General features: G+C 34.8%; 1 protein-coding gene across 6 annotated transcripts in view; it reads left to right on the top strand.

The window, feature by feature from the left end:
* The window catches only part of LOC135074607 (G protein-activated inward rectifier potassium channel 3), a 42064-nt gene that overhangs the window by 6512 nt on the left and 13803 nt on the right, over positions 1–21749 (top strand). For 3 of the 6 annotated variants that reach the window (XM_063968952.1, XM_063968951.1, XM_063968953.1), the window contains exon 2: positions 6623–7144. In XM_063968952.1, coding sequence (XP_063825022.1) covers positions 6777–7144 — 368 coding nt within the window. In that variant the 5' untranslated portion in view covers positions 6623–6776. Of the gene's footprint in view, positions 1–6622; positions 7145–20728; positions 21309–21749 lie in introns of those variants that run through there. The other 3 variants (XM_063968954.1, XM_063968957.1, XM_063968955.1) reach the window with 3 other exon arrangements.

Genomic DNA, 21749 nt, shown 5'->3' with positions numbered 1-21749 from the left:
AAATCTGTTACTAAGTGCAACTGATAATTGTAATGCAAGTCATACATAAGTATATTTTATAACAACGACTCTAGGATAAGTTAGTCGATAAAATTGTTTTAATATTATTAACGTGTGAAAACTTTATCTTCGAGACAAATTAAGTACTTAGTTTTGTTTTGTTTTATGTTTTTAAATCCGTTGTTTGTAGTAATTGCATAGCATTTATCTAGAGGTGCCATTGCTGCGCATTATTGTTATTGACCACTGGCCAGTTTTGTCAACACTACAATCTTCATGGGTCATCACAGCTCCCCTTAAGGTCGCAAGTTATTAGCACCTGCGCCTTATTTATCGATATCACGCAGTGTAATGTCAAATTGTGGACATAAATACTAAATTATAGTATTCTTTCAAAGTATCATACTTTGAAGGTAAGACTACGGCATTTGAGACTTTTAAGCCAATAAATGCATGCTTTTCTATCAATCTATGCAGCAAGAGTTTAGTTAGAAAATGCTTTACAGTCATACGGACGACGGCATATTATTATACTAAACTCTAAAGAAACTAATTTACTTGTGTGATTTTGCATAAAAACTTATTTGAGTGATGCGGCTGGTGACATATCATAATAATGTTTTGATATTTTTAAAAAGAAATCAAACGTCACTTTATATTTTTTTGTGCCTGAATTTCAGTGTATTGTCTGCCAGTATCTTTAGCTTTTCAAATCGCGTGTTGGTATTATTAAAACAGGGAGAGACTGGCCGCTAATTAAAACAACAATGGCGTATATTTAGACGCGAAACCCACGCTTCACGAATAAGGAAACCTTTAGTATTTAAGGTTAACTGCGTAAACTGTACTCGCGAATTTCCAATTAAACAAATCACCGAACGAGTAATAAAATCAGTTAGATGTATTTTGTTTTAGTTTTACCAAAACCTTGTCTTGCTTTCCTTGTATCTTGACTGCATGTCTAGTATTAAACACTTTGGTTTCCTAGTTTAGAGTGACAATAAAATAGTTATAGGAGTTTTCAGTAAGTTCCTATTTAATAGAGGTAGATAGAATACTAAGTAATATTATGTTGGTAGCTAATCGAGTTGCATCATACGTTACAAATACTTATTACTCGTATGTTTATGACAAATATTACGAAATACGAAGATGTAATAGTGATAATAATTATAACTGTAACTTATTAAGTAATCTCCTACATACTTACTTTTCTTTACAAATCTCCTTTTCCATTAAAATCAAATCATATTTTTATTGAATCATAGATATCTGCAATAAAAGGGATTTGCTTATTATAATTATAACTTTATAATATCATTGGCATAACATGAAGATTTTCCTCATTTTTCAGCGCAGTATGAGACGCTTTTCAGCAAAGTTAAGCAATGCCTTACGCTAACTACCTACTTACTTACAAGTAGCAACTGAAAATGTACAAATAGCATTCATTAGGCCCGATTTCCATAGAGCGGCGACGATAGGTTTGTTCAATCACATCTTTCCTCTCCATTTTAGTAGAAGAAACCGGGCTTTAGGGCTTATTACTGAACATTTAGTTTTTGTAAGAACTGAAGAATCACTGCAAGGTCGACGGTTATCACCGCGTCCCCATTGTTTCACGTCAGCAGTCGTCCGATCCGATAGCGCTACGTTACCTCATTCGCTCCGGACTCTACCATCACAGCAAAGGGAGAACCGTTAGCACGAAATAAAATAACATAATCAAACGTCGTTTAATAAATACCAAAAATTACGTTAAGATTCCACTAAGATGTTCAAAAACGATTAAAGCGTTGGGTACAAATGTAAGTAAATTAACTCTTTCTGTTTAATTTATTTATGAATGTAAGATTCCCCCCAAAAATTGAGCGTAAACACCAGATTGGGTGTGTTTAAAACGGTGGGATCATCAATTGAATTAAAATTTCGTTGAGAAGAATATTAATCTGCGCAAAGCATTTTATAGCATCAAATGAGGAAGCTTTTCTCTTTCGGCTATGATAAATACTATGAAACTGATAATGGGTCGATAATGACCACCGAAACTAACTGTTCAATGTTAAACGAATTATGTAAAACTCAAGGGAATTGTGTTTGACTGGAAGACCCGAGTCAAGGTTGTTAGAATCAAACTACGAATCTATCAACACTTTTTACTTGCAAACTTTTTTATACATGGCTTAATTAATATGTTTTTATCGACAATTACGCACATACACATCGTCGTCAACGTAAAATAAAACCTATTACAACTAAATAAGATGCCAGTGTTCAGCTTGATGTAGTATATCTACTTATCATTCATAGAATGAATTAAAAAATGCTCCCAATTTTGTCCCGGTTCATGAATGAAACAGTTTGAAGTACCGGTGAACGAACCGGCCGGGCCAACGTCCAATTTATCTTTGCAAAATTACACATAACTACGGAAATAACCTTATTTTCGGGAGCGTTAACGTTTGTTAGTTATAATAATATGTTCTGGGGCCGGCTTCCGCGAGTGATGTTAAATATAAATGAGATTAACTATTGTCTTGTGGAGTGCCTTTCGGGGAACGCTTATTTAGGAATGAAGGTGAAAGATTAATGTACTCATTAATCTTTTTACATTGCACTGTGGTGTTCAGATCATAATGCTTCGTCCACTATGCCAACGTAAATGAATGCGTTTAATAAATTGTTTTTTAGGGCATGTCCCAAAATCTGAATTATCTGCGATTATGATGTGTGGTATAAGTTTGATAGTTTTAATAAAAGTTCATTTTATTGACGTTTTCATTGCAGAAGTTATAAACCCAAATGTTTATTCACTATCTGATTGCTCTATAAAATAATTTATGATCGATTAAAAAGTAATGAATATCAAAATTTTATACTCTATCAATATCTTTATTAATGTTAAAACGAAATAACAAAAGGTTTTGGTATATGTTACTATATTAATGTTCTTTTTTGAAAGTGATGAATCTAGAATTCGTACGAACAGACTAAAGCAAAATCACGCAAAAATGCAATGTTTTTATAGTGTTATCGGCCTTTTCTATTTCTTTGAACTGAGAAATGTATTTTCACTCGTCTATTCTTTGCGTCCTCGTTTTTAATACAGCTGCTAATTGTGAACGCAACTAAAATACATATTGTATGCTGAATTCATAATGTTACATAGCATGTGCATCATTTCGAAAAAAAAGTAGGTAATGTAACTTAATATGTTACAATAATGTTAGGTCATGTTTGTTGGTGTCTTAAATGATAGTGGAAAGCATAATAAAATACTCATTGCATCATTTAAAAGAGATAAGAAGGAAAAGTTCAATACGCTGTAATATCATTAAAACGTCTTGATAATGAATCATGCTGGATTATATTCATTCAAAATTCAGACCCATTATACGAAATGGATAAGAAGAAAAAGTATTATACCGGGAAAACGGCAAACATACCATTCTAAATAAATGTTTTGGCAGAAAGCTCACGCGCAGGAAATAAGTATTGTTATAAGATTAGTAGAAAACATTTCTGAGTAATGTCTTCAAATGAAAATTTTATCTCGTGAATTTTTTTTACGAAAACTGAAATCGTTCGTCTTCAGTTGAATATTTCAGGTATGTTGTTAATGTTTCAGGAATTTTATCATACTTTAATTTTTCGCCATCCATCTCTTTTATTTCAACTTTATAACCGTAACAATTAACGGCCGATTAAAGTTTCTGACATCATTGTGTTTTAAAAACAAAAGCTTGTTACTTATTGCGTTTATTCATTTGTTGATTTTGCAGCGGCACGTTTAAGATATCCATCGGCTAGCTGCTATTTATGTTAATTTCTCAGTTATAGCCCGTAATTACATCCTTGTGACTCGATATTGTATACAAAGGTGCCTGAAGAGCGATTAATTCAGCATGCTTTGCTTTTTATATCTCACAATCTGTTGTTTTTTTATACTGCGCTCTACTCACCGAGCATTTGCGTGTAACAAACGTGCGATAGATATCACATGAGTGATGTAGTGGATGCTTCGATATTTCATCATCAATTTAAACTGTAATTCGATTTAGACATAAAAATTGTTAAAGCATATTTATCATGAAGTTGACTGTTCTTTCAGAAAGGACATAAGGGACACAGCACGAGTACAATAGTAGGAAGCAAATACAAGTGTTTGGGTGGAATCTGTTTGGTACGAACCTACTTGTGACAATAATGACTGAGTACAAAACAGTCGTAGAGTAATATTATAAAGTTATGTTGGAAGTTTAAGAGCTGTTTTTCAAATTGTTAAATATTTAACAGTAAACTTTAACGATATTTTATATGCGTTGAAGATTTCTTTAATTGGTTAATACCAACTGAATGTATGAACCGAAGGTTTTAAACCTGTGGTATGCCAACATAACAATTCGCCATAAGGCATGTAAGGGCCCAGTTGACCTTGGCCTAACTTAGGAATGCGAGTTGCCTTTACTGTGTTAGAGTTAAATTAAATTACATAGTTTATTTTGTTAGGAATTTTGTTAACATTTACCGTGAATCTCTAATATTTATACGTTCTCTATTCATCTCATTATTTCGTTAAGACACTAATAACTGATGAAATCTTCAATATCTAATAATAGAATTCCGATAATATCTTGACATTTATAATAATAGCTTGGTTGTATCTGGGTCAAAGTACATTGATGAGATCCGATTTGAATTCGGATTCTGTTTGTAATAATTAATGTATGCTGCTTCATTAAGTTGAAGCTCCTCCCTTTTTTGAAGTCTGCTAAACGTTTAAGCTTCTTTTGCACTTGAAGTTAACAGAAATATACAGGTAAAAAGTAAAGTGAGTCTGGCGGGCTGGAGCATTGACCCACATTCGCGAACATTTGGCAGGCTCGCGCATCTAAAATACGACCGCTATTACCGAGCCGCCCGATGGCCCATCTCGCCCTGCGTGTAAAGTTACAATCTGTCTTCCGGACCCATTTCAAATGTCAAACTGATTTGAATTTGGAATTGAGGTGTATTTAAAAAAATATAATTCGAAATTGACAAAAGAAGTTCGATACTGCTGTGGGTAGGTTCTATGCACATCTGTTCAAAGTGCACTTAAAAGTATGACCAAAGAGTCTACATAAATTATCAATAGGTTATTCAAAAATCGATTTCATAGTATAATCGAAAAATACTCAATTAGTCACTACATTAAGAGTAGGCGCACACCGTTGATTTTTCGTCGGTCGATAGTTTAGTCGGGCAGTTGATCAGTATGGGCATGTATGGGAGTGCGCACACTACGCCGATTCGATTTGGCCGATTCTTCATACAAATTAAAATCGGGCACAACTATCGGCCAACTAAAAATCAACGGTGTGCGCCTACTCTAACAGAAGACTGAATTACAGTTTCCAATGAAAATCACACACAAAGTACGTGAAATAAAGTAGCAGTAACTAGTATAAAAATTTACGGATTGCCCATTTTCAATAGGTACATTCATTATGCATTGTAAATGAATTCGTTTCACTAGCGGGTTTCAAAGTATTTAATTTTCAGTGACGAATTTGAAAGTCGCCTGATTACTCATGGGCGTATGACATCAGACATTTTTCCGATTATTTTCCACTGATACGAAATAGTAACTGAATTTTTTTCATAAATGAATATTAATGTATTCAATGAGTAACACAAACGAGGGTAATGATTCGGTTTTGGAACGGTATGTACTGACGTGATGACGAGTAAAAGTCGCATATTGAATTGGTCCGCTTTCTCTATTCATTTCACACATCGTTTCCTTTACGAGGCTCGCATTAGGAGCAAGTTTTACTTTCGCGAAAAACACCGTCACGGGTCATCATTAAGATCAATTAAAGTTAACTTAGGCCGCAGAAACTGACCGCAAATTTATACAAGGCGCAACGACCGCAAAAAACTTTATATAGTTTTTTTGTAGCTCTCTAATCGCTCTAGCAATTGCCTAAATCGTTTAAGTACAGCCTACAGATTTAAGTCCTCTCTATCGGCAATCTTGCAGGTATAATCAAAGCCATGCGACCAAAGAGACATTGCTTAAAATATTAAAACGTAATCGCAGTTTCTAAATGCAAATTAGCATTTATCCTCATCTCGATTTCAGTCTAATTGCTAGTTAGCGAAACTAAAAGTCTGTGTGCATAGTAATTATGCCCGATGCATTATTATGTTTGCGAATTTACAGCATCCATGCTGTTCCTTTCTCTTCAAACAATACTCTGTTTAATATTTAATGTACACTTAGAAAGCTTTTGGAGTTCTAAAGAATGCAATGCGAAAATGTTCTTAGTGTAATTTTAATAGAATAGGAAGGATTCTGTGCTGTATCTTCTGCAATAGAATCTTTCTTGGGGTACACAATGCAATTTATGCGATATTTCAGCATGAGTAAAAGTAAAGATTTCACTCACGAAAGTGCCTTACTTACTTTCAATGTTGAAAGTTTCGCAATATTATTCGGCACCGTATGAAATTACATCTCCGTGACTCCATTACAGTAATAGACAATCTTTTTTTGGTTTTAGCTTCTGCCTTAGATAATTGCAGCATTATAAAATACCATTGCGATTACTAATATTACGTTTCTCTTTTGTTACAGTGTCAACATTTCTACCCCAAACATTATGATTTACAAATGGATATTATGATAAGAGTGAAGTGTTGTCAAGAAACTAAAAATCCAAAGTGACGAAGTGCCCTGTAGGTGTCTGTAGTGCTACGTTCCGTCTCGCCTTACCTTTAGTGTTTCCAAGATGTCTGACAAGACCTCGTCGTCGGTTGGTCCTAGAAGTTTTGAGACGATATCGGAGGAGGATCTAGCGTCGCCGTGGGACGAACTGTTGGGAAATTCGAAATCTCCTGTTCCTACTATAATTAAAACGAATGCTTCGAGCTCGACGATTTGCAAAGAGGAGGTGTCGTCTCACCCGCGTGTGTTGGACGTGGAGGCGAACAAGTTGACGCGGTCGAAGAGTTTGAACCAGCGGAGGAACAGCAGCGGGCTTCTCAACTCCATCCCGCGGCAGCTGAGGCTCTCCCTCCGGGGCGTCCGCAGCGAGCCTTCCAGCGTGAAGGACGTGCCAACGACCAGGAATGACAGCTCTCTCAACCTTCTCCTTAGGTAAGTTGGCTTTATTAATCATTCATTTATTCATTGCGTATTAGAATTTTAAACAATGGTTGAATAAACCAAAAAATTCCATCATTTATTGTCTCTATCAATTTACTTTGATCTAAAAATATTCTGATACTTATTACGAACTTACGAACCAGTTAGTTGTTGCAATTCACGAAGGCGAGTGAGCTTTACATGTGTGGTGGCGGTGGTGGTTTTCCAAAAGTTTTAATAGACATTACACTATCGTTATGTGCATGTTCACGTACACACAAACAAGTAAAGCTCACTCGTCATCGTGAGTTACCAGTACGAACTTTGTTTATTTTATACGAAACGTTATCTATATGTATAAAAAGGTTTCAAATCATTTCGAAAGAATAGAAGGAAAAAACCAATCAGATAAGACCCTACATTTTCCGATTAACATTGCAACGCTGCTTTATGCATTCAACCTCAGATAAGCTGCAGCCTTCATTAAAATTAAATGCATTAGCGGCGCCAGAAGTCTTTGTCGGATCCTCTGAAGGTTGAAGAGGGGAGAAAAGTTTATACTTTATTTGTTCGCGCGTGCCGAGTACTGAGGAATTCCCATGGGATGGAGATCAAGAACAATCGTGCTTCGTCTGCCATTTCTGTTTTATTGCCACGCACTTTCTGTAATGGAAGATTTCTTATAACTCAAAGTGAAGACACTTTGAAATGATAGCGCAATGCATATTTATTTTGAAAGAAGAGCTACATAAATACCTACATTAACATATCGTATTCATTAATACAAGATGTGAGTTCAATAATGCGACTCGGTGCAGTGTGGCACTGCACTCTACCTTATAAAATCTGACATAGAGGTACGATAATGATTTATGTCTCAAGCTATCAATTAAACACAAGTAACTCAACCACATAGCACTATGTTGCAATACATGCATTATTTTAAAAATGCGAATGACGTAACGACGGTTAAGTACAGGCAGTAATAAAACAGCTACGGCTCCAGTAGCCGCCACATTACACAGGCTTTTAAAACAAATGAGCCTATAAAATTGCATCAACCGATAAATGATATTGCGTAAAAGGATCTTCCTTTGCCATGTATGAATAACGAATGTAGGGCTGTCAGAAAACTATCGACATAATTTTCATACGGTTTACGTTTCGTATTTTTCAGACACATTAATTATGATTATAATGGGTTTTCGTTATTGTGTAAAATATTAGTACCTAAATGGTACTCAGGGTTTTTAGTACTGATATTTTATTGTAGATTTTTCATCAGTTAATTTTTCAAAAACATAGTCATCAGGAAGTGAAGAGATGAGCTCCTGCACTGTCAACATTTGTGTACGAACTGACAAAATGAAAAATGCTCACCGGGATAAAAACATTTCAGCCCTTCAGGCGGCGGGCGGCAGCTACCTTCAGTTATTTTTAATTATCTTCTCATGACTACATTTATTTTTGTCAACCCTGAACCGCACTTTCTCTAAATGCAAAATTCTGCAGAGGAAGCGGACGTCCTCTCGATAACCGGAATAGTGGCTAGACAACCGAAAACAATGCTCCATTGACAGCCGATACCTAGAAGCATCCTTATGTTAATTTCAAGTGTCACTTCACCTTCATGGTCGGCCATTTTGCAGCCGTTTGTCCTGTCCTTTTATTTATTGGCTAATGCAGTTAGTCACCTCGGATCATAGATAGACTAACATTTTATCTTTGAATCAGTGTCCAGAAATAAAATATTTATTAATTTATTATGTAAGGTACTCAAATACTTGAGCTTTCTGTGACGGTATATAGGTATAGGATTAAAACGTGAAGCATTTATACAGCATATTGGCTCCGTGCACGATTACAGCGCCAACTAGCGTCCACAACTTTGTGGGTTCTGTCACATTTGACATTTAGGTCGTATATTTGTGAAAAAATATCGAAATGAAAAAATAACAAATATTTTCAACGAATAAATTGTTGTGATACCACGATTTGGGTGGAAAAAAGGTTTTGAAATCATTTTGGTCATTCAAATCAAATGAGGTAAGTCCAAAAAGTGTGTTTAATTTTGATTGTGTCAGGGTTTGTTTACTTCATTTATAGTTGTAGTTTTACAGTAAAACAAAAAGAAAAAGCTACTTTAACGGTTTCATTATATAACAGTAAATATATTTAAATGTTTCTGTATCGCTGGTAATAAATTAAATATCGTTTTCAGATCGAAATGAGTATCGTTTTGAAGACCGGGTTTGTGAGAGTTACAATATCAAATTCCAACCACAAACCGTATTTAAAGGAAAGTTGTTGGTATTGGCTGGACAAGTCCGAGATGTAGAAGAATTAAGAACAAAACAAGGGCAGAGTTCAATAATTCACGCTCTCATCATAAGGCAAACATCTGTGCACAACAACTACTGTGACTCATTTTTGTACTACCACGTTGTATAGTTTAGTTATTTCCAAATTGTAAACGGCTATTAAAACAGCCCTATCGAAATACAGTCCACTCTTTTATTTAAGTTCCCAGTAGGACCCTTTTCATGCGATTAATTAATGATATTAAAATGTATTATGTAGAATCGCTTTGCCATTGACAGATACATCTGATGACAGAGCTTACATTATTTCTACTTTTGACCACCATGAGCGCTGCGATAGATTATGTCCCCCCCACCTAGTACTTCGCACCCAGCGAATAGGTATAGGGTTATAACATTACGCATTTATTAAAATGGATTTGGAAAATATTTATACCTACTTAATCAAAGCAATTTGTCGTTAAACTGAACAGTAATTTGCGCATTGATTTACTGTAAAGTATGTGTTTGATAGCCTGAAAGCGTGGAAACCGTAACATTGGTATTTGTAACGCATATGTACCTACCTATGTACGAGTATATTTTTATTAAAAATATAATGTACATAGACGGGTAGAATAAACTGGCACTTTTTTACCATATTGCAACAAGTCTGAAGTTTTCAGGAAAGAAAAAGTTATTATAAAAAATATTGTTCCTCATGACAGAAGCTGAAAAAAATACCAGACAGGAATCTAGTTATTTACCATTGTACAAGTAATTTGCATGGCTCTGTTCTATCGAGGGCGGTCTGAGGCTTCCACCAATCTGTGTCACCCAGATTGCAGAGTGGGTGCAGCGTATGTTCAGCATATACTAATTAGCTACGTGCCGATAAATTGATATGTCAAGAAAAAATATGACTCACACATTTGTACAGGCTACGGCACATGAAGTTAATCTTTTGAATGTCTTGTATAGTTGTAATAAAGGTTGTTTTACGGTAGAAGATACTCTAAAGTGCGGTTGACAGTACATAATCTGTACATATCGCAAGTAATTAAACGAGTACGTTTGAAATATAAAATAGGTAGTCGTAATTTTCCTTACAAGCTCATATGATATTGGTCTCTGACCGTTCTGAAGTCAAAAGTACAAGCAAATAGTATCACACGGCCCTGGGTGGGGAGTAGGTACCCCCACAAGCACTCTTTGTCGACCTAGATAAACCCAGATATTAGATTAATAATGCACAAACATAAATCACGTTATCGCAAAATCAATACATAATAAACTAATGAAACTGGAGCAAATTCTCAATAACTACATTTTGTTTATTTAACTCATATTGCTATTTATAATCGTTCATATTGCCTTATCAACTCTATGATCATAAGTTTAATTGGAATACAATAGAAATAAATAAGCATAGTACCAAGAAAAGGTCGATAAAATAACCGATGTCGATAGCCACACGCTGTTGCAATAAATCGCCTATTCTCAAAAGCCATGTGGATTCCCCGCACGAAGGTACCAAGAACATCGCGAGGACGTTCACTTCCTTCGAGCAGGACGTGAGGAACACTTATCAGTTGTGTTAGTTGGGTATTTGCGAAATTATTATCGATAAATAATATTATTATTTGCAATATCGACAAGTACTCGTACATCTTGGTGAGACGTCACCGTTGAAGGCAGGAGACGTCCTGTGGCTGAAATTAATGATGATAATGATGACATTTTTACATTCGGGTGCTAGATTTTACGATTTCTATTTTTCAAATCGGTCCTTTAGTTTCGGCGCATACTAAATTCAAACAAAGAAAAAATGAAATATCTATATTAGTGTAGATAGGTATGAATTCTGTAAAAAAATCTAAAGAAATCATCGACTCTACATTTCATGCGTCTCATTTTTAACAACACTTGAACTCTTGCTATTTTAATTTGTATAAGGACAACATTTTTATTTTATTCACGATTGTTTGAAGTTATCGATAAATACATGCTACACTACGACAGTTTCAAATGTGTCTTGTTTGTGAGAAGCGCACAAAGTGCCAATATTTGCAAAACGGTGTCCCACTTCCTCGCCGTGCCTTATCGCTCGTCTCGCCGACCTGAATCTTGATATCTGAGCATATTTAGATATTAAGTTAAACGTTACGTAAATTGTTAACTAGTGCATTTTTTCACGTAACTTTTTGAAGAAAATCTCTCGAGGATATGTTAAGTTTGGTTTCTCTCTTTGACTTTTAAAATCAACACCTTTTTTCACAAATCCTAGTAACGTAATAATATTTTAAGAATATTTTTTACAGATGAAAGCACTTCAAGCTTTCAAACACAAATGTGATCGGTACATACTTAGGTATTAATACTTCTTAGAGTCTGTAGATATTAATAAATGTTAGGCGATGATTAACGCAATAACCTTGTCTGGACCTAAAAACATCGCTACTAATTATTTTTGGTCAAACTAAGCAGTTGTAAATGCCTGCTTTAAATTACAAAAACTCCAATCTTACAAAGGCTCTGGACATTTATTTATTTGGCCTAATGAATCAGTTCACTAAACTCATTATTTGTATACCTTTGTGAACAAAAAAAAAGAAAAATGTGACCTTATTCTGGTAATTACCATGTCTAATCTATTCCGTTCGTTTCAGCCGAAAGACGTCCACTGCTGGACAAAGGCCAATCTATTTATTTTGATTAAAATAATGCTATATGCATGAATGACACTAATTATCTACATTTGAAATATTGGTAACCGAGCTACGAGTACCTGTAAAGTTGTTGAAAGACCCGAAAAACTATTGCGAAAAGCTGCCAAACATGCAACGTTTGGTAAAGAAACTTTCATGAATATGAGAGATTTTTCTTTACCTATGTCATAGTTATGTTCTAAAACAGGAATGTATGATGATGTGCGCTCATGCATTACGAAATATGAACGCGAAATTGTTTGTCAACTGAATAAATACAAAACAGGTTTCATCCTAAATATCAGAATCGTTCAAATATGGTGAATCCTTCCGAGAAACGACGAGAATAAAAGATTTAAAATGAAGCTTTTTCCTGCTGAATATTTTCGGAGAAAGATGTCAAAAGAAAAATTGACCCAGAAAGTGCAATGATCACCGTTTTCAAGAAACAATATTTGGCGAAAGTCACAAAACATCTTCGACTGTCTCCGGGAATATTATTTTTGAATTATTCAAGAAATGAGCACAAGTAAGCGCAGCAGCTGCCAAAATGAACATTGCAATTAAAACCGTTTCGTTTTTTTTTTAATAGAGTCCTTTATTGCGTAATGCGTATTGGGAAAGCAGTAGCATATTTAAATAAAATATGACACATGAATGTTTTGGAAGTAACTATGAGTCACAATAATAAAAGGTAACTGTCGAATTCGGTTAACTGTTCGGGCCGATGTTGGATTGGTATTTGGTGCACGTAAAAACTGTAATACTTATTTACTGTCAGTAGTTCTCGTAAAAAGTCCTCAGATGTCTACAACACGCAATTAAGGTACAGTTACACACAATAAAAAGTGGTTCAACTACATAATGTACCAAAGTCCGTCTGTTATTGGTTAAAGTAATTTTGATTTTGTATTATTGGAGTGAAAAAAGGTTTTCAAAGCAAAAAGTCATGGAATGGATCCAAACACTGGCCGATCTTCGTCATTATTAGTTATGTACTAATGTAGCGGATACATTAAATTGACAATACAACTTATAGCTGACATGTATCAGAATCGTGTACGCAAGGAAGGAGAATGGTAAAAAACCTAAATAATAATGATTGTTCTATAAAGTACCACGAAATTGCTTGGAGGCTGTATAAGATAAATGACGTCATTTAAAACTTCGTCTGACTCATCACCTGACGAAATGAAACACCCACTACAATTCTTATATTTCACCTTATGTCTTAGCCTATAAGGGTTACGAATAGTTCACTTCTTAGTAGCTTCTGTTCTTGACGGATGACTGGCTTTTTATTTACGTCTAGTACGAATCCTGTTAACTATGACTCGTGGCATAATAAGCAGGCGCCAATGAAGTACTTGAGTACAGTCATGTACATAAATACCTGTACAATCAGTTACGTATCAGTACCAGTCAAGTATCGAGATATTTCCGAATCGGACTACATTAGTGGTCACTTAAGGCCAAAGAATGTGTAGTCAGTTATTTTAAATGCAAGAAATCAGTTAGACAGCTAATCAGTCGTACGATTGAATTTATAGAATCGTTACTTAAGTTTATAGAGCCGTTAACCTTTAATTTGGTTTACAAATGCATTCAAATTAAGGATTCAGCTCTGTGCAACCCCAACTTTCGCATGGTCCTTTTGGGTAATGATGTCACTTAAAAGTATGTTACTTACATTTGCTGTAAAGCGTATTCAACTTGTGTAATGCACTTACATAATAAAATTTAAACAGTATCAGTTAAGCTGGTTATTATTGAGTATACAGGGTGTCCCAGAATGGGTGAATCAAACTGCTAGGGGAGGTAGCTCTACTAATGTACTATCCCTAAAAATATGAAAAAAAAAAATAAAGCGCATAAGGAAAAAAACAAAAAAATTTTTTTTTTAAATTGAAAATAAATCAGCTTTGCCTAAGTATCTGGCTATAATTGCTGCGTTTGGAGTTTATTTGTATTTTTTCTTACTAATATTAATTGTGCATGATCGCTTCGTTTATCTGTAAACAAACTTTTGAAAATAATGACTAGGTTTCGAGTTTAGAGCACTTTATTAAAAAAAAAATCGTAAGTAAAATTTTTTTTTTCAATTTTTTAGGGATAGTTCATTTATAGTAGAGCTACCTCTTCAGCAGTTTGATTCACCCATTCTGGGACACCCTGTATAAGTGATTAAATCCAGTACCTTTTGAACTACAACAATGTATAATAAGGATATTTAAAGACTTGCTGAGGAGAGAGGAAAAAAGAATATATAATTTTCCTTATTTTATCAATCATCATCATCATGTCAGCCATAGGACGTCCACTGCTGAACATAGACCTCCCCTAATGCTTTCCACGTTGATCGATTGGTTATTTTATCAATAAGGAAAATATATTAAAACGACATAAACTATGCCCATGGCTATAATTAGCATATTATTAATATTACATTGTTGTAGAATACATTAATGTCGTATAAAAAGTTTCTTATATCAAAGAAACCAACATATTAATAAACATTCCATAAATCTGTTTAACTTTGAGATTTACATACACTTGTTGTTAAGTGAATTATGATGAACTGTTTTCCATCAATATTCGTAAACAGTAAATAGATAGGTACTAGCTGTACCCACCAACATACAATAGTGTCTATCAGTAATTAACTGCATTATGTAAGGTCTGAGTCATATAATAGTCACGAGTCGTGATTGGATCTATCAAGACACAACTATGTACCTAGTACAAATAGTTTTTTCACAATGGTCTCTACTGTGCGCTCTAAGATTATTTTTTCCTGTTAACTCCTACACCCACGTGAATTTTATGACATAACCATGTTATTTTTCTCGAAATCGTTAAAAATATATTATCACAGTAAATATTTTCTCGGAAAACGTAAGCTGCAAAAACAGAAAATATTAATATTTTTATGACTTTGTAAGTATCTTTCCTTAGGTACTTAACCCATTAACGCCCTCTGTACACACGTGTGTACACTTCTTTAAACTTTATTTCTGAACGCAACTTCTAATGTTAAGTCAAATTACTTGATAAAACCTAATCTAGATGTCGATACAAGGTAAGAAATATAAAAAAGTTGGAGGGTGGTGCAAAAATAAATGTCTAATTAACATTTTTTTCCGACCTTTTCTCAAAGTGACTGGCGCCAGTTGTGAAATAATACTGATATAATATATTTTAGCTATAATTTGATTCAATTCTACGTTTCAAGGTAAGTTTACATTGTAAATTATTATTATAAGCTAAAAAAATAATAAATATATACATATAACATACCAAAAATTGTTCAAGAATGTTGGTGTACACGCTTGTGTACAGTGGGTGAATGTATACTAAGAAAAACATTTTTTTCAAGACCTGGTTGATATTTGAAGATGTCACATAGATAACGTTTATCATCTCAAAACGAGTTTCAAGACTAGAGGAAGCCATCGAATCCATTATGGCAGCAGAAGATGACGATACGGAGCTCAAATTGATCATCGTACCACCTAATCCTGCTGTTGTTAGTGATGAAGAAGAAGGTGCATAAGATGATTTTGACTTCCTCGGTACTTTGAGATATACCAGGTACTATCGAGCTATTACGCCACCAACCTTCAGATGAAGAGCCGGAGTGGGTCAGTAGCGATGAAGAAACTCTTTCAAGCGTTGGTCCGGCTCAAAAACGTGCTCGTAACAAAGTTGCTGAAAATCCTACTTGGAGAAAAATATCACCCATTTTTTCTACTGCTCATGAAATCACCCAAACTATTGGATATGGCGGTCTCAAATGCATGGCGCTTATATGTACTTACCGTGTAAACCAAAAACACAACGTACTTGGATCAATTGGCTTTTAGGCGATCTATTGCCAGATCGTATTTACCCAATAATAAAACGAAGACGCGGCCATCATCGTCAACATCATATTTACAGTCAATCAATGGAGGGCATAACCGTATTGTAAACCCTCTTAGGTGTGTTATTTGCCATAGTAGGGGCGTTGGCGTTGCTCTAAATGCATGAAAACGCTTTGCGTAGAGCGACCTTGCTTCGGGAAATTTCTCACCTGATCCGCCCATTGTACACACCTGTGTACAGGGTTTTTTTTTCAAAGTTTTTAATTTTTTTTTAATATTTTTTTGTGTTTATAGATTACTTGTAATCCATTCAGTAGCAATAATAAAAAATATTATGAAAATATATCGTGGTTTCACTATGGGCGTTAATGGGTTAAGATAAGGACTGTAACATGAACGTTAATTATCAGTCATACCAACAAAACAAAACACAAAATTGTACAGTAGTATTTTATCTAGATACTTTGATAGAACAAAACAAGAGTATTTAATTGTACCTATGTGATACATCGAATGAAATTCAAATAATATATTGATCTGTTAATGCATGACGTTGTTAACCAACATATTTATTTACGTACGAGTCTTTCAAATCGTCATTCATTATGGTTAAACATATTGATTGATAGAATCTGTCCTTCCTGTTCAATGGTTTAATCCAAAAAAGCATGAAACCCACACGTCATAGCTGACAATAATCAACAAATAGTTCCAAGTCATCAACTTCAATTAATCTCGAAGTAAGCTCGTCACTTTGTGCAAAAATCAATTGTTGTGAACGAAACAAAATTGCTTTTAATTTACTCCATTTGTCTGTACGATACGAGCTATGAAGGAGTTGGTAGAGTCAAGATCAAAAGTCAATGCGCTGGTCATGTTTACATCCAGTAAGACTTAAATTTTATGATAAGTACATCTCATCTTCTTTTGTTTTTTCAGTCAATCGGAATTTTTTTTCTTTAAAAGAAAATCTTGTGCAGTGCTACGTTAGAATCACACTGGCTGGATAGCAACGAAAAATAAATGAATTCGTTTTTTGAAATTGTATGGGTCCGAATGGGGCCGAGTCACATTCGCAATTTATTGTGAAATATCAACGCAACGTCTACCTTTAACTTGTCACATTTTTTGTGGGAACTTTTTACAATAACTATAGACACCTCTGCGAATCATCGCTTTAGCGAATTTCGGTTAATATGAGTCACCACCTATACCAGTATACCAGTTCAACGCGAGCCGTTGACCTACTGGGTGAACTTCGTATTAATAAAAAGGTGATAAATGTGCAATCAAAACTTATTTTAAAATATCCTTTTATATCTTCGTCTGCTGATGTCATGGGTTAATTAAATAAAATACAACATTGAATTAAGTCGTTCTTCATTTCATAAAGTTATATTATCTTACCACATTGCCTCTAGTCTCGTTTGCATTAAAATATCTTGAAAGAACTTTGACATTTATCGTGATGCCGACTCTACTTTCTTCCCATTGCCATCTCTCGGCGAGCGGCAGAACTAAACGTAACCCTGAAGATGAAGATTGTTCGTGAAGTGGTCGCGAGATCACCAAACAGTTATTTCGGCCTCGCGTGACTCCGCCGAGTTGGCAACACACCTCGTATCTATTTCATTGAGAACGAAGTTCATCCCGTTTAAACCCACTTGCTCATTAACTCTAATGTCACATTCCGCAGCCGTAACGTAAAATATTGCGTTCATAATGCCTTTTTTTGGTACCTATAGACTAAGAAATCCTGAATACTTAGTAATGTTATGCTTAACTTCAATTCTTTGAAATTCTTGAACCGAGAAATTATAGATAAGATGTCATTATAAATGCAATAACTATACAACGCTAACATACAAATAATCACAAATAATCACGATTTCTACGTCAATGTGCAATTATACTTTATACTCGTAAATGATTTTACTTTATAGGAATTCCAAACACGCTTTAGGCGCCGTCTACATTCTAGATTTATTTACCTCTTGCTAATTCATTCCCTTCACTTAGGACGTAGTAAGTATAAATAATGGTAAATACATACTTAGAAACTTGTAGGTTTGTCCATACGATTTCCCTTTTCCTATTACGAATGCGTATGAGTTCGCCGTGCGTTCTTATGTCCTTACAACCTTTGACGTCACCCGTCCTAGTTTTAAGTTAATTGCGTAACTGTCTGTCACTGTTATGACGTAAGTGGTATAAAAATACAGCACAGTAACCAATAAACGAGACAGTCTGAGGTTTTTTTAATCCACAGTCTACACGAGATGCCACACAACGATAAGAAACTCAATCAGAGACTGTAATAGACGATACCCATGATTTTATTGGACGTTCTTTTGCGTCTGTGTATTTCGGACTAGAATATTATTCGGTAATTGTATTATACACTAATGTAACATTCTCTTAAATTATGTAACTAACTAATACCTACGGGGCTTTTTTGGTACTGTATACTAAATAGCTGATTAGCAATTAAAATTGCAATATTTGCTGATACGATATCTTATCATGCGAGTTTAATGACCAATAATCAAATTTTGTCACTAATAACTAATTAAGGCATTCTACCATCAGACATGGAAATCGCTACCTACTTTATTTACATAATTAATTAATAACAGAATATTAAATCCTTTGTATAGAGTTTTTGTGTTATATTCGTTGCTCTTATTTATTATTTGGGAACAAGAGCAGAATGGATAAATATTAAAAAACATCTCTATCTACTTTACTACTACAACTCTCGTGATCTCTCTCTACTTTGGATTCAAAATTTTCCTTTCCAATTTTCTATTTTCTTTGAAAGTTCAAGGTAGACAAAGAAAATAGAAAAATAGAAAATATAACCATAATAACTTTCAATTGATAGACCAGAATGGAAAAGTATACAGTTTTTCTTTAAATTACTTGGTAAAATGACAGTTACATATTTATAAGGCTTAATATGCACTTACATAAAATTTGCATCTGCGTCTTCTTAACGAATCATTGCACAAGGTGACCGTGTGTTTGTTACTTTGAGAATATGTTTACAATCTCAAAAAGTTTGTATTAGTTAATTGTAAAACTACGTAATAGTATATATGTACTCGTATATTGATAGACTGGGAAATTAGTATATAAGTATTCCTTCCTACGTTGAAAGGGACAGAAAAAACAATTTTTGTTAAATTTTATCGACTCGCGTTTTCTTCACTAACTGTTTCTATTTACTATAAGTATGAGTTCACGAATTCCCATAATTTTGTCAGCTCCTAATAATTGTTATTGACACAGGCGCTTATTTTGGGTACCAACTAGCCGATGAATTATTGATCCTATGACGCACATGATAAGGGTTATTTTGATATCTATCCAGACACGCTTCTCGTAAAATACCAAATCACCTACGCTAGTGTCGTGGAACAGCGTGTACGCACGTTTTGAGTCACGTGACCACGTTCATTAATAAACGCCTGGAATAAATCAACGCTTTAATATCAGATATAGTCTTAATTAGCAACCCCAATTAATCATATAGAATCCCTATAAAATAAATTGGCTTCCCACAGGCCAAAATTTTCGATTTGGACTCAAATAATTAAAATATTAACCATTATGACTTGATGATGATTTTTTTATTGTTTTGTTGTCTACAGATCAAAACTTACTTACTCAAAACACTTCAGTATAAAAACGGTGGTTGACTTATTATTAACAATGACTTTTTAGGTAGCATTCTTTATACTTAACTTACTCAAAAGCACTTCAGTCGTTAAGTCGGAAAAATCAATTAGAAATTTTATTTCGGGACTTTCTGAAAATGTCCAAACGAAAATCATAAGTCACGCAGTATTACCAAATCATATCATAAAATTTACTTTTATTCAGATAGGATATATTCTTCTTCTTCAAAGTCGGTACACTCTTGCCAGAGTGGCCGTGGTCAACATTGTGAATCACGATGAGATGTTTGTTGCAATACGGCGCCATTCCTCGCGGACTGCAGCATTCTAGAGCCGTTTACGCCAGTTTATATCCCTGTGATGTGGGATGATAGTCCACAGGATATTACGTGTTGGCCTTGTAGACCCATAGAACAAACGTAAAGGCACATCAACGGTATATAGCAAGCGCCTTTACGCCCGTGATAAATACGAACCAATCAATGCGAATTAATTCTCTACTCCAAAACAACACTTGCCAACTGGAGATGAAACACACAACCGTCTGACGGATACTATATACAACGGTCAAAATATTAATGCTTCCAATAAATAAATGTAGATCGCTGACTCTATTAGACATCTTTACGCCCAATCGCACCTCATTCGTTTCGTATTGGTTGGAGCTAGAGACAACATAGTCATAGATTTCTATGAGACTAAAGTAGAAACACTTTACTAACAGATACTCATTTATAAATAAGCTATTTTGTTTGTCGCTTCCAACTTTAATGCTCGTCATTACGCAATTTCTTAAAAAATGTGATGGCGACTTGCGTTTTGCAACAAAAATTCATCTTTAAAATATATCGTAAATCTTAATGAGTCCCATCCCACTCACACCATGGGTGCGTTGCTATGGAGTGGAATAGATTAGATGTAAGAGTTTATTCAAAAAATAGATTAGGCGACATCGTGACGTGCCGCGGCGCCACCGGCGGGCTGGCACAGACGACAGGACGGCTCTATAGTATTTGTTTGTGGACGTCTTCGCATCTGTTTCGTTAAACATCCGCACGTTTCAGTATTGGGCCAATTCTCCGCACAATCGGCGCGAGTGGTAACTTGGTAGCGCGTCCGGACACGCAATTTTTCCGACGCCATTTTCTTTTTCTTTATCCAAAGTGAAGACGTTTCGCGATGACTTTCGGGACGATGTTGCGGAAATTCGTGGTGATCCTATTCGACATCAAGGAGGCGTTCAGTGAATCCCTCATAAATGTTTTGTTGAAAGACAGAGTGGAGACGATTCTGTAACTCTAACGCGAAATCAAGTCCCCACTGAATAAATAGTATTTTCATCTGTGTGATAATAACTTCCTAATTTAAGGTTAATATAACATAAGATAAAGCGCTGGTTACGCCGTATCTGTTGAATCCAGTATTATATTTATTGTTACGATAAAGACTGCTGTCTTTGAGCTTTAAAGTGTAACTGAATTGAATATTTCGGTGATTGAGCGAAGATTTAATTGTATGCTAAGTAGGATGTCTGGACTTAAGAGATGTATAAGCCAATTGTCTATGTTTATGACCGGAAAACCGGTCAATTCTTCAGAATCTGCGTGGAGAGAAGAGCTACACAAGTAAGTGGCACTTCGTTTCATTTGAATCTTGATCAGTGATGTGTCAACGAACGGTAAATACGCCATCCGAAAAGGAAAGATACCGGAATATTTGGCAGCAGATGACCTGAAACGTCCCTGTGGGTTTTCTCAGAATCTTTAAAATTGGAAAATTGGCATTACTACTAGTTTGTATTTAGCAATAGCCAAGCGGTTTGTTGTCGCATTCCTGAAAGCGTGTTTATAAGCAACTTCAAATTAAACATTCAAGTATGCCGCATTGCTAACAAACCATTCAGACTACTCGTACCTGCCAATTTGTTTGTATTCCTCAATTATGACTTGCTTTTACATCTTTCTCAAAACATGAAGTATTTAATTGTACTCTACCTATACGTCACTGAATATTGGTAATGTTACAAGTAACATATACCTACTTACGCATAATCATATTCAACGTCA

This window comes from Ostrinia nubilalis, chromosome 9 (assembly GCF_963855985.1).
Source record: "Ostrinia nubilalis chromosome 9, ilOstNubi1.1, whole genome shotgun sequence".
NCBI classification, from domain to species: domain Eukaryota; kingdom Metazoa; phylum Arthropoda; class Insecta; order Lepidoptera; family Crambidae; genus Ostrinia; species Ostrinia nubilalis.
This window is presented reverse-complemented; position numbering and strand designations above follow the sequence as displayed.